The 14928-nt window shown below is 39.4% G+C and overlaps 1 protein-coding gene across 1 annotated transcript in view; it reads left to right on the forward strand.

Annotated features, from left to right (window-relative positions):
* Window positions 1-4470: 4470 nt before the first annotated feature.
* LOC146525129 (USP6 N-terminal-like protein) overlaps window positions 4471-14928 on the forward strand; it is a 32293-nt gene continuing 21835 nt past the window's right edge. The window contains exons 1-2 of the mRNA XM_085161788.1: window positions 4471-4844; window positions 13509-13582. Coding sequence (XP_085017914.1) covers window positions 13517-13582 — 66 coding nt within the window. The 5' untranslated portion in view covers window positions 4471-4844; window positions 13509-13516. The remainder of the gene's footprint in view (window positions 4845-13508; window positions 13583-14928) is intronic.

The raw sequence follows: 14928 nt of genomic DNA on the forward strand, positions 1-14928 counted from the left end.
GTTTGGTGCTGATGGACATTTGTGACGTGGCGTTGGCCTTACTGGCCTTAATGTTTACGCTCTGAGAGATTCCTTCTCGTCTGCTGCTGTTGATTCATTAACAATCTCAGATATTTACAACACATATTTGATTTTGCTCTCAGAGTGAAAACAAAGCACCAAAGACTCGTTCAGGAAGAGGAAAGAATGAATGAAAACCTGATTCTGTGGAATAGTGCAAACGATTCTCTGATCATCTAACCATGTAGCAGAAACTCAGCGCCTTTAGGGATACAAACATGTGCAAGGCAACCTGCTGAAGAACAAAATAAGCATCGGTATGAGAAAGAAGAGTGATTTAAGTGACTTTGAGTGTGAAACTGCTGATCTACTGAGTTTTTCCACATGACCTCTGTAGGGTTTACAGAGAATGATCTGAGAAGGAGGAAATATCCAGTGAGCAGCAGTTCTCTGGGTGAAAACGGCTTTTTGATGCCAGAGGTCAAAGGAGAGGGCTCGGCTGCATCCAGCTGATAAGAAGGCAACAGTAACTCAGAAATGCCTCTTTACATCCAAGCTATGCAGAAGAGCATCTCTGAACACATTGAACCTTGAAACGGACGGGCTACAGCAGCCAGAGACCATATCTGGTGCCACTCCTTTCAGTTAAGGACAGAAAACCCAGGCTACAGCTCTCAGGGGCTCAGCAGAATATTGCAAAAACATTGGCTGGTCTGAGGAGTCCTGATGTCTGCTGTGACATTTATGGCAGGGCCAGGATTTAGTGTAAACAGCGTGACTCCTTCCTGCTGCTCCTGGTGTAATGATGGACATTTTCTTGACATAATTTGGATCTCTTAGTACCACTGAGCACAGCTCACCTGAGTATCGTTGCTGACTGTGTCCATCCCTTTATGACCAAGAAGGATACACTTAGCTCTTAGTGTAACCCCTCTCAGTCTCTATGTGCGGTGCTGTATGAGTAAAACTCTCTGGACTCGAGATGGGTAGAGCTCAGGCGTGGTTTATTCCCCTTTTGTGGGTTTCCAGCAACAGGAATCCGCCCAAACTATCAAGAGAAGTTTCAAATTATTAGACAGGACAGTCTCCTCTAGCTGTTAGCCGCTAGCTCAGCGTGTCCATTTTTCCTACCGTCTAACCCATTAATTTCAAAACAAGATCATAAAACTGAAATCTACTCAGATGCTACTGTATGGGCAGTTCATGCTGTTAATGCTGTCATGTTATCCTCAATGAGGATTTTCAAATATGCTTTAACCCTTTAAAACCGGTCAGAGCAGCACGCTCTGTTTTGCGTAACTATTTTTAAATCCCGGTAGCTCTGCAACCACGTGAGCTAGCGCAATAATTTTTTTTGCGTATGAAACCGGAGGAGTTGTACTTACATCTTATGCCATCAGCTTGTCCTCGGTCACAGTTTCCTTCCACATATAGCTTTGCAAAAACTGCATAAAAAGCGCTTGCAGCAACAAAAACATAATATTCCAGAAACACGCTTTGCCGATCCGATCAGCTGTTTGTAACACTTCCTAAGTTGGAATAGAGTCAGCGCGAACTATTGCATGTCCGACATGACCTGCCCAAAACCGGAAGTGATGTCATTTTCGCGGAAATGTAGTTTTTTACCATCAAGGCCTCATGAGCCTATACTGGTGTTTTTAAAAGTTATGTTTGACTTTATGACTTTCTGTGTCGTTTCTGGGATGCTTAGGACTCATATTGCACTGCTGCTAGTTTATTTTGATGCATATGCTGCTTTTTTGCAAATTTGCACTATAATATTTATTTTAGTTTTTCCAGCAGTGTATAAAAATTGGTGTATTTCAAAAATAAAACTATGAAGACATTTTGTATTTACAGTTTTGAGGGATAAGCCTCTTAAATTCCTCTAACTAGAAATATATGTTAAAAAACAAAAACGATTTTCAGTTTTTTTGTAGTTTATTGCACTTTTTTGCAATTTATGTAATTTCTATGCACTTAATGTATACATAGAATAGAATAGAATAGAATAATCATTTAATTGTCCCACAAGGGGAAATTTGGTTGTAACAGCAGCCAAAAAGACAAATATACAAACAGTACACAGGACATGGAACAGAAACATACACATTTTTTCTTGCATATTTACATTAAGGACAATGGTTACTATAAACAGAGAGTACTGTACAGTTATTAAATTAAATAAAAATAATTACAGGTAAGAGGCAAATTATTATTTCTGGAATATTATGTTTTTGTTGCTGCAAGTGCTTTTTATGCAGTTTTTGCAAAGCTATATGTGGAAGGAAACTGTGACCGAGGACAAGCTGATGGCATAAGATGTAAGTACAACTCCTCCGGTTTCATATGCAAAAAACATTATTGCGCTAGCTCACGTGGTTGCAGAGCTACCGGGATTTAAAAATAGTTACGCAAAATGGAGCGTGCCCACTCCGACCGCTTTTAAAGGGTTAAAACATATTTGAAAATCCTCATTGAGGTTAATGAGTCATATTATTAAGATTTAGGCTGTAATGGTTGTATTGATGTATAGCAACTTGAAATGCTCCCAAAATGGCTCCACAGCATGTAAAAATATAATATAAGCTCTGGTGGACTTGGTTCTATGGTAGGTCTTAAAGGGTTAAACTCATGTTCAGTCAGGGCGGACTGAGGAAGAACTTACCACAGCAAAAGCTTCATTGCCACTAACAGGATAAGATTAGGGAAAACCAGTTTACCAGTAGCAGACTTTTAAAATCAAATCTTTCAAAATAAAGCCATGGTTGCGATCCCAAGTTTAACAGGAATTTAACCACAACAAAACCCTGTTCATTCTTTTACATCATTACATTAGCAAGTTCAACCTTCAGGTGGAGACCCAAACGCATGATTTGTGTAACTGTGTACTTAGATGCTGTATGTGTGATGATGTTCGTGCAAAGTTTAAATGAGATTGGTCCACCTGTTGGGAGGAGAGAGGGTACGTATGCAACAAGAATATTATTTTTACTATTAATATTTTATATTGTATTTTTATTAGTACATTTCCAAAACTTTCAATTCCAGTTGAGAAAAATTAAAAACAGACATTTTAATCATTTCTCGGCTTGACGTCGTTCTTCAGCATATCCATGAACAGCATCAACACACTGCTCTAAATCAAATCAAATCACTTTTATTGTCACATCACATGTGCAGGTACACTGGTACAGTACATGCGAGTGAAATTCTTGTGTGCGAGCTTCACAAGCAACAGAGCTAAATGTTTCTGTCCAGTCAGCCACTAAAACTATCCAGTCATGAAGCTTCAGGAACAAATAAATCAAACCAGTTAGATACAGCCTGAGTGAATCTGGGCTCAGTCTGTCTTGAGTTTCTGTGCAGGGTAGCCAATCAGATGTGGGCGACTGTGGCTCAGGGGGTTGGGAAGCGTATCTGTAACCGGAAGGTCGCTGGTTCGATCCCCGGGCTCTCTGTCCTGGTCGTTGTGTCCTTGGGCAAGACACTTTACCCTACTGCCTACTGGTGGTGGCCCCAGAGGGGCCGATGGCGCAATATGGCAGCCTCGCTTCTGTCAGTCTGCCCCAGGGCAGCTGTGGCTACAACCGTAGCTGCCTCCACCTCCACCAGTGTGTGAATGTGAGAGTGAATGAATAGTGAACAACTAAGCTGTAGTGCCTCTCCACTTCACTGTGCAGTTACCTTTTGTGTATAATGTGTAATAATCAGCGGTGCAATAGACTCCATACTTGAAATGTGCAATTCACTTGTATTTTTATTTTTATTCCTATTTATTCTATTTATCCCCTTTGTATATTTTATCTATATATGTCTTTGTATTTATATATATATATATATATATAATATATATATATAATATATATATAAATATAAATATTTATATATATATATATATATATATATATATATATATATATATATATATATATATATATATAAATATATATATATATTTATATAATATATATATATATATATATATATATATATATATATATATATATATATAATATTCTAACTCTGTAACTTCTGTCGGTGCTGTGCTTTTTTGGAAACCAAATTTCCCAGAGGAACCCACCCGAGGGATTAATAAAGTTTTATCTATCTATCTATCTATCTAGTGGCATTGTAAAGCGCTTTGGGTGCCTTGAAAAGTGCTATATAAATCCAATCCATTATTATTATTATAGATGTTAGGTATCATCTGATGATGAGCAATAAAAATTATTATTTAATAATTATTTTATGATGCAGATACAGGCACCATAAAATAATTATGTTAAATTAAATTAATTATGCATTTAATATATTTATTTTAATTAATTAATAATATGTATTTATTGTTTGTGTATTTCCAACTTGACTAGATCAATGACACTTTTGATGAACTGCACGCAGTTATTTCATTCTGGCACTCTCGGCGCTCCATACCTCTCCGCCTCCATCCCTGCACTGCAGTGTTTCTCCAGCAGATGTCGGCAGCAGAAAGCCCGGTTACCGCTTCTATGCTGGTGTTTGCGTCTCCACCGGGACAGCTGTTGTCGGTTCTGTTTCTTTAAGGCCGGATCGTTTACAGCTCACACACGGCTGACGATCGGCGCCTGCTCAGTGCGTCTTCTCCGCTGCCGCTGCTTGGATCGCGGACCTGGAGCGTTTCTGTCCCATCCGTGTGCTCCTATGTGCTGTGTCTGATGGTAACCCATGGATTGACGGAGGGGGAGGCTATTGTTACCAGCCCGGTGGCTTGTTCTGCTGCAGCTGCACTTTCAGCAGAGAATGCCCAAAGCAAACGGAGCGGTAACTGCACGGATAGCGCAGGGATACACCAGAGAATCAAGGTAATTACAAGCGTATTTGTTTCTTTGTAGCCATGCCCCAGCTTTGTTTCTTATTCTCTGCGGAGTAATAATAATGAATAAAAACGAGGTCTCGCGCGAGGCTGGAGAATGGTGTCAAATCACAGCGTCGCGCGCGGCTCGTACTATCGGAGGCTGTGTGTTTGTTTACCAGCGCTAAATGACACTTTGAGCCGCTACAAAGGTCCTGATGTCAGCGAAACACGTCCGCACCGTGGGCAGCATCCTTCAGCAGCCTGGCCCTGCGTGTGTCTGGGATGGAGACACCGAAGGCAGCGGCAGCAGCTCTCGGGCCTGCTGGGGGAGCTGCGAGAATACAGCGAAGTTATTCAACATTTTCCCTGACAGCTGAAAGCAGAAGCGCTGTTCAGATATGCATTACGCTTTATTATACTGCTGTATTTCTGCTACTCCTGTTTGTCCGGAATGATAACATTGTACTCTCTGAGTCTCACATAGTTTTCGCCCGGTTTCTCAACATTTGTGGGTCTTATTAAGTCTTTATTGGCTTAATAACTGCCTCACTCACTGATACACATTCACCACAGTAACTCACATGTGATGCATATTAGTAACCACAAACACAACACAGCGGTTAGGTCTTAAATTGCCAGTTCTTGAATACTGAGTACACGAATATTTTTTCTAATCATTGTACATTTCCAAGATGGGTGTTTTCATTTTTCTGGAGCACAGAAAAAAAAGAGATTCTGTTTGTGAGGTTTCGCTGGTGATGTAAAAGTTTTATTTATCCAGTTTGAAACCAATGAAAAAGATCAACAACGTGCGAAGTTTCCGTTGTACTTTATTAGCTAATAGATGAGGAGTCTGTAAATGTTTTACAGTCTTCAGAGAGAATCATCGAGAGTAGGCTCCAGACCAGCAAGGGCTAAAAAAAAAAACTAATTCACTGGGTGTTCTTTATCTTTACTAATTCAAGTAACTGCACAGGAACCTGAGTCATTCAGTTACAAAACATTTAAGTATGTCCTGCTGTACTCACTTTGTGTTGGAATTCTCTGTCACTCCTTCTCTTTAGAGCTCCGATGATGCTTACTCCTAAATTAAATGGCATTTGATCAAATTCCCAGGCTTGTGGTCCACCAGGAAGTTTTTAGCCACAGGGCTCCATAAAGTACCCGGGGACAGATGGATATTCACTTTATGTAAAAGTCCAAACCTCAGATTTTAAAATTACAATGGCAGTGACCATTACAGTTCAAACTCTATGTGCTTAACACAGGAAACACAGACATTAGACCTGTGTAGGTTTGTATTGTTTTAAGACAGGGAAAAACCCAAAGTAAAGTTTACAAAGAAATAAAATGCAAGTTAACACACACACACACACACTTCCAAAGAACAGGACTGCACTTACTGAAATCAACGTCTGCACACTTTGATCTAGTAATAGTTAAAAGATCTGCAGTTTAGAATATTACAGAACATTTGTTACATTTTGGTAGGAACTTGTCCTGGTGACCTTATTGCTATCATTATCAAAAGTGAGATCGTCCAAATCATGCTAAGCTTTCTGACTAGCACGCTGTGTTTCCGACACACGTCTGAGAGTTTAGACCAACAAAAAAATGTTTCAGTTTTGTCTCAAGTTTGCCTTCAGTTCTAAATGTCTCAGGTTTTGAGACATCCAGACATCAGCACAGATAATTTGTGAACAGAGGTTAGATCATCAGAAAAAAACAATAATTAGTAGTTTATAGCTAATAGTTTTCTGTATAATATGAAGTGAAAGTTGAATAAATATGATTGTGGGTTGAGAAAAAAAAATATAAACTAGACAAGCTAATCTAGAGGAATCCAAGGAAGAAGCACGACACTCTAAACAGGAATAACAGCTCCGTGTTAAACCTGTGAGATTGACGTCTTCATCAGTTACAAGCCAAATCCAATCAGAATATTAGAGGTGGGAATCACCATACATCCCACGATACGATATTATCACAATACTTAACGCACGATACGATATTATTGCAATTTTTAAAAATATTTTGCGATATTCAGATTCTGTACATAAAGGTAAACTTTATCAATATTCATTTATCTAATATCAAAGTCTCACACTCAGTCTTTCTCTCATTTCAGTTTTATTGTTGACAAACTGAACGGTTTGTATTACAGTCTAGTCCAACTTAACTGAATCAACCATCTGGTACAATTATAGCTATTCTGAACTATGCAGTTTATGAAAACTATGCAGCCCCTTCAGCAACTGAAGAATTTGAAAGTCAATTAAAACAAAATATAATTTTACATTAAATAAAAAAGTTTGAAACTTAATTAAAATAAGTAAACTGTCATGTTTATTGCTGCCAAAAACAAGTTAAACACATTTGGACAGTGAAGGAATGTCAGGATTCTTGCTCAGAAAAAGGATCAACATGCTCTGAAGTCAGAGCACAAAAACCTTTTTGTAACAAAATATCGATTTCTGCTGTCCCTGTATCGATACATTATTAGCAAACAAAATATCACAATGCTACACAGTATCCATTTTTCCCCCACGCCTACAGAATATGTCATTTTATTATATTCTCTAAAGTTTTGGAGGTCAGAATAAAAAACAATCCTATTTGACAAAAAAGAGTTTAAACTCCTCCACATGATATTAAATGAACACACCACTTCTTTAATATTGAATATGACTTAATATGTTAATATGTTTTGATTCAGTACGTATCCTGATAAAGTAATCTCAGCTAGTTTCATTAGTGAAACTGAGCTTATGACATTAAAATGAGCCGATGCAACCAAACACTTTATGCCCCTGCAGTAACTTAAATGCACAGAGGGCAAAATGTGACTCATTTCCCACTTTCAACAATCCTCCCTCCGACCATGAACCACTTCAGTAAAAGACTTGGTTCAAGTCCAGCTCCCAAGTCTCCACTCGGAGGTTTATTAAATCAAGCTCAGCGTGTATTCTGAGAGTAAAACACAGCCTGCAAAGGCAGAGTACATGTTCATCAGTCAGGTAGTGTGAAAGGGTGCCGTCTCTGTTCCCTCTCCTAGGTTGGGTCTCCACCCTTTGTGCTGCGTCTCCTGCCAGAGCTCGTCTGTGATTTAGTACGCTGACCACATGCAGCCGCTGCCGTATGTTTCAGAGGACAGCTCATATTTAAAGCTTCGGTGCCCGTTCCTCGGTAGCTTCTAGATGAAAGTCGTTAAACCTTTTTTGGTTACACGCCACCATCTTAGAACAGATGGGAAAGATTTGTCTTCAGACAACAGCAACACAGCAGAAAGGATGCATCCTGTTACCTACTGGGTAAAAACATACGTTCAGTTCACTTTGCATAGTCAGACGCTCAGTTTGCTCTCTGTGTCATTCGTTTATAAAAACTCAACAGGACACAAGGAGCTCAAATGGACTCAAATATAAAGTAAAGTCAATTCTGTTGCTACAGTGTGACACTACAGTGTGACACTACAGTGTGACATTGTCTAAATATCAGAGCTACACTCTTAAGGTGGATCCTTTTTGTGGGCTTTTTAAACCAAGAGTGTTACGTTACATCAGTGTTACGTGTCCGCACTTCTGCACGTCTGCCGTTTGGCTCTTTGTTTCTCTTTGTTCAGGCTTTGACAAACACAGATTTTCACTGCATAATCCTGCTTCGGGGTTTTCCCTAATCCAGATGATTTGCGTTGTCCTGCAATGTGTCCGGATCATCACTCCAGGTCTGTCACTGGTGAAGAGCCAAACAGAGGATGCAGATTAAGCTGGATTAATACCTCTGCTGCTTTGTTTGATGATGAAACATCAGTCAGAATCCAGCTTCAGCCGAGTGAGGTTCATTTTTTAAAAGTGGCTCAAATAGATTATGCTAGGGCGTACTGGTAATTACAAAGCAGGTTAACATTGCTAATTGAGCAGTGAAGTAAAACGAGGCATGCTTCTTGTTGCACCTGGCCTTGTTGTTGCGATGCCTGAAGGCCAAAAGTAATAATCAGATGCCCAAAAGTATATAGTCATGAAAATATGGCGATGGCCGAGGATGTGGTTCAAGATCAAAACTGTGGAATATTCATATTTTTGTGTTGTTTTTTCTTTTCTTTTAGGCCAAAAATGTTACTTTCTAGACAACAAAATGTCACCTTGGCAGGAGCCTGTTTTGGGGGTCCTGTGTGTGTGTGTGTGTTGTTCGGTTGTTCTTAGTAAAACCGATGCTTTTGTAAAGATGGGGAGTTGGAGGCTGCATGCCCCGATAGGAAACTTTATTACATTTTATTTGTGGTTTTAATCCAAAAAAGAAAAATCAGAATCAAAGTTAGACTTACAAACGCTCCACCTCAGCGTGAGACCCCGAGAGAGTCAGCTGTGACTTTGCACAGTTTGGTCAGTGTGGGTGAAATTCTCTCTGATTCATGGTGCGACCCCGAGATGGAGCTCCTCCCCGATCCACCAGTGAAACCATTTAAAACAGAGTGGCCTTGGCTTTTACTAGGGCTGCCACGATTAGTCGACTAGTCACGATTACGTCGACTATCAAAATCGTCGACGACTGATTTAATAGTCGACACGTCGTTTGAAGCTTTGTAAGATCACAAAAGACGCAGGAATAAGTAGTAGGATTTAAGAGTGTAATAACGGACTGAAACAGAAGATGGCAGCACTGCATGTACAAGGATGCCAGCTGCCGTTAAACCCCGAAGAAGAAGAAGTAGCTCTGTCCCAGAATTCATAGCGCAGCCCAGCTCAGTTTCCAGCAATGGCGGCAGCTAGTTAGTTTTAATGTTACTCTTATTATTCTTTCTGGGTCACAAAATAAACGTTTAATATATTTTCAGGCGAGAATGTAGCTGTGTAAACCTCAAATATCTGCTCAGTTTATCAAGACACCACATATTTTCAAAAGCGCTCCGATGTTTTCGGAGACGTCTGTTACCCACTAGCTCGATAGCTAGCCGGGGGCTAGGCTAACTAGAGCCGTGAGAACACCGGACTCCCGGAAAACCGTTTTCAAACCCACCGCCGTCTTTCGCTACTCAGGTTAAACAAATATAAGTCACTTAGATAACTTAAAAATGTTATTGTTTGGCTTTTTTAGTATTTTATTTGTTCCTGAGTAAATCGGTTTGGCTGAGATTAAAGTTATAATTTTTACACAGCTGAACAAACATCAAGCAGACAGCTGATTATCAGAAGTGTGAGATGCTGGAGAATATACTCCGGTGTCCTGTTATATTTTAGATAGCAAGGAGTTTATTAAACTTCACCGAAACAATCTGCAAATTTCATTAAAATTTAATAAACTATCATCTTGTCTTTATTTTTAGTTAGCACATACCTTAAACACTTAAAGCTGTAAGCTAATGATAGTTATATAAGAGCAGATGCTGCTGCTGGTGCAATAAGCTGTACGTTTTATGTCAAATGGATGATGATCTGATTAGTCGACTAATCGCAAAAATAATCGGTGACTAGTCGACTATCAAAATAATCGTTTGTGGCAGCCCTAGCTTTTACCAATGAGAAAAACCATTGATCAATAAAGCAATTTTAGAAAGGCAGGCTCTCGCTTCAGCCACTAAGGACGGTTTTGATCTGACCAATGAGCTGAATTTACGGCCTTCTGACGAGTAAAGCGCGTTTTTTAAAACCAACCAAGACAGCTTTGCAGATGCTGCAGAAAGTCCTGACCAGCTGCCCCACAACTTTACCAGTGTTGTTGGTCTCCTCACCACATTCAGGCGTTTTTCCACATAAAACATCACTCTCGCTTCGGTACGAGCGTCTCACGCTGAGGCGGAGCGTTTGTAAGTCTAACTTTTTTGGATTAAACAAACAAAATGTATCCATCGGGGCACGCAGCCTCCAACTCTCCCCATCCTTACAAAAGCACTGGCTTTACCAAAAACAACCTTTTTACTGTGGTTTAACACAGTTTCACAGACGCACACACACAGGTTATATACTTTTTGGCTTAAAATGACAACAGCACAAAAATATGAATATTCCACAGTTTTCGTTTCTGTCTCAAACCACGTCTTCATCATCCTCATCCATTGCCAGATAGGGCTGCTCGATTATGGCAAAAATGATAATCTCGATTATTTGACGATATTTATTTAACAATAACAATGTGTTGAATAATGACTTTAAAGATTGTCAAAAATAATATAAAATAGTGCAAATACTGATAACAGTGCAAATGTTTGCAATATAAAAATAAATGAAAAATGTAAACATCTATGTTTAGTGAACTTTGCAGTGTTGCTCTGTGGTGCAGCTACGACACTGTAGCAAAGTTTACACACTGTGTCTACTTGATCCACGTCTGACTCTGAACCCATAATGTTTCCACACCACTGAAGTTTTTTTACCTCTTTTCAACCAACAGCAGTCACTCTCCTCTCCAAATAACTTCTGCTTAGCTTTCCGAGCTTCCCTCGGCTCCTCTTAATCAGTGGTCCCCAACCCCCCGGTACCGGTCCGTGAGTCGTTTGGTACCGGGCCGCGAGAGTTGAGGCTCAGGTGTGAAATGTATAGTTTTCAGGGTTTTTATCGGTTTTCAGCGTTATTTTGTTATCGTTTTTATCGTTAACTCGGTTTTCCTGGGTCTTTTCACGTGTGTTATGAATAAATCTTCTTTTTTTTGGTACCGGTACTAGTTTTATTTTGTTGTATTTATCCGCGACACCTTAAAGGCCGGTCCGTGAAAATATTGTTGGGCATAAACCGGTCCGTGGCGCAAAAAAGGTTGGAGACCGCTGCTCTTAATTGTTGTGACACGTGTTCGAAATGCAGAGAGGTGCGCTCGATTTGCCACACGGAACAGCGCGAGAGTAAAGCACGAGGGAGGGGCTAATAATCGGCTCAGTCATTTTTAATGATCGTTGAAAGCCCAGATCGTAATCGTGATTAAAATTCGATTAATTGAGCAGCCCTATCGCCATATTTTCATGATCACATATTTTTGGGCATTGGATTATTGATTATTACTGAGTTATGAAATATCATAATTTTATGACAGTCATCAAAATGATAACTGCCATTAACTTTTATTACTTCCTAAATCATTTGACGGGGGCCATAAATCACTGACCTGCAGATAAGCGTGACTTTGTTATGCTCAGTTTCATGAAACAGAGAGGGAACATTTTCTCGGTGGCTTCCGTTTATTGGATTTAAATCAAATTATGAAATGTACTGTATTGTTTTCTTATTACTATTACTTATTAGTACTAGAGGCTGTATAAGTTAGAAGAGTATGTATTGCTCTTTAAACAGGCCTTGTCATGTCACAGGACCTTGGTGCGCCTGTATATGAGCACTTATACTTTTACACCTTCACACAGCTCTTCAATCCAGCTGACAGACAAATGCACAGTACACTCACCAGAACCTGCTTTCAGATCACTAAATCAATTACCACGTCCCAGATTTTATTGGCCTTGCTTTGGTACAGGATATTTCCTGAGTTCAGATCCGCAGGGATAAAAACTACAGTTTTCTACTTTACCGAGCTCGTTCAGTCCTACAGACCAGCGTTCCCCAACCCCCGGGCCAGGGACCGGTACCAAACAACTCACGGACCGGTACCAGGCCACGAGACTTGAGAAATGTACGGTTTTCAGGGGTTTTATCTGTTTTTATGATTATTTTAGCATTTTTATCGTTAACTCTGTTTCCCTGGGTCTTTTCCTGTGTTATGAATAAATCTTCTTTTTTCTGGTACTGGTTTTATTTTAGTGTATTCATCCGCAACTCCGTGGTGCAAAAAAGGTTGGGGACCGCTGCTTTAGCACGTTTCTAGTGCAATTTTGCAGCTGATATTTTAAAGCCCCACTATTTGATTTGATTTGATTGGTAATTTATTTCAACATGTGAACAATATACAAGTATATTTAGAAAAGAAAATAAGAAAGAAAAAAAAATACTATACAAATTACATACAAAAAAAAACGTTCTGATTAATTTACATGTTGAAAGGGAAGAAGTAAACACTTATTTAATCCCACCCCTTTGCCATAAATTCTCAGTTAATATTTAGTCAGCTTCCTTACTGATATAATTTGTAATAAAAACAGTGAACAGATTTCTGATATACTATATACTATAATATCACATCATGAGGTTTTTTTTGTTTGTTTTTTAAATAGAGACATTCACTTAATTTAAATATTTTCCTTTTCTTTATAGTTTGAGAAGATCATATTTTTATAACTCTTTTTGAACAGTTTTATGTTTGGACGTTGCTTTAATTCCATATTCAGACTGTTCCATAGTTTCACTCCATGAACAGAAACACAAAAGCCTTTTCTTGTAGTACGTACCTTCATTGTTTTGAAGTTACAAAAATCCCTTAAATTATAACTTCCTTCTTTCAAAAAAAACATACTCTGAATATTACCTGGCAGTTCTTTATTTTTTGCTTTGAATAGAATTTGTGCTGTTTGGAGTTTTACTAGATCGTCAATTTTCAATATTTCAGACTGCAAAAAATGATATTGTTCTACTAAATCCAAGGCAACCATCTACTGATGTGTTTATTCCCTTTAAAACCAAAGCATGCTTCAGGTCAGCTCATCGTGCTGTTAGTCACATCTAGCCGTGTTATTTTTTCATCGTCACTTGTTGTTTTCTCTAGTTTATGCAAATCTTGCTCTTCCTTTTTTCCGTAGATATTGACATGAAGAAAGACATCGAGAGTCTAATCGCAGAAGAACGAGCTGATATCATCTTGAAGTATGCTACGGTGAGTTTACATCGTCACTTGTGTGTTCTCACATGGTTCATTTTGGGCTTAACAAAAACACAAAAGGACAAAAATTCAAACGTCTTCTTGTGTTTGCTTTGTGTGCAGCACATTTCTGCATGTGTGGAGGACAAGAAGCGTGTATGTGTGTGGGTGGATGTGAGTATGCTGGCAAAGTGCATTAATAACATGTTGTGTAATAATATGTTTATGCCTGCGGTGCGATGTCTCGGAGAACGAAGACCACAGATATTGATTGTGACTGCAGTGGAAACTAACATTAAAAGCAGCCATTAAAAACTAAACGGACATGATTCATTACATGCTTTCCTCTTGATTAGTCTTCAATGGACTGAGAAGAAAGCCATCCACTGTACACATGTAGTACAGGTTATGTACTACATGTACAGGCTGAGTTTTAGTGATCCAGATACCTCGGCTTTGGGAATTTAATGATCCACCTATTCTTCAGTCTGAGCAAGAAACTGGAAATCATTCTTTTATCCAGGAAGCAAAATCAGGCTTCAGGTCTACAGTAAAAAGTCTTGACCATGGACTTTCATATGAACGACCGGTGTAGCCACCTAAATGTTATCTATCGAGTCGCTGACTAGGGCTGGGCCATATTATACCGTTCACGGTAATACCGGTACAATGTAAGGCAAAGATAAGAAAATGAAATATCGCGATAGAATATGGGTAAAACGCGCAGTGGCTTTGCTTTCATACGCACATGGCAGAAAAAGCATGGCAGCAACAGAGAATGAGAAGGGTGAAAGCAGATCGTTAAATGTAACGGATGAACCAGAACTGGTTTGTAAAAATGTTGCAACCTCAGTGGTGTGGAACTGGGTTGGTTTTCAGCCGTCAGATACCCAACAAAGCACAATTTTTTGTAGAACATGCAAGCGGGCCGTCGTGACGAAGGGAGGAGACGATGAACCTATTTCATCATTTGAAGCAGAAGCGCTTGTTGGAGTACAACAAAGCTGTTAAAGCACGTGAAGAGGCGTCCGCTTCAACTAGCGTGGTGGTGAGACCAAAGAAGCTGACTCAACAAATAATCGGCGTAGCTTTAAATAGCTGCATGTAGGGCTGCACGATTAATCGTTAGAAAATCGCGATCTCGATTCATACTTGTGTGCGATCTCATTACCAAATGACAACTATTAAAAAAAAAAAGACGACGACGATTGTACTGCATTTTGATCCGGGACGTAATCTGCATGAAAACAAGCGCTCACTCTTCCTGCTCAACAAATGACAAGGGCGGAGCCTTATACCACGTGATACAGAAGCTGTGCCGCGTGATGCTAAAATTAGCAGAAAAAAACAACGGAGAGCAC

Source organism: Neolamprologus multifasciatus, chromosome 1 (genome assembly GCF_963576455.1).
Source record: "Neolamprologus multifasciatus chromosome 1, fNeoMul1.2, whole genome shotgun sequence".
Lineage (NCBI taxonomy): Eukaryota > Metazoa > Chordata > Actinopteri > Cichliformes > Cichlidae > Neolamprologus > Neolamprologus multifasciatus.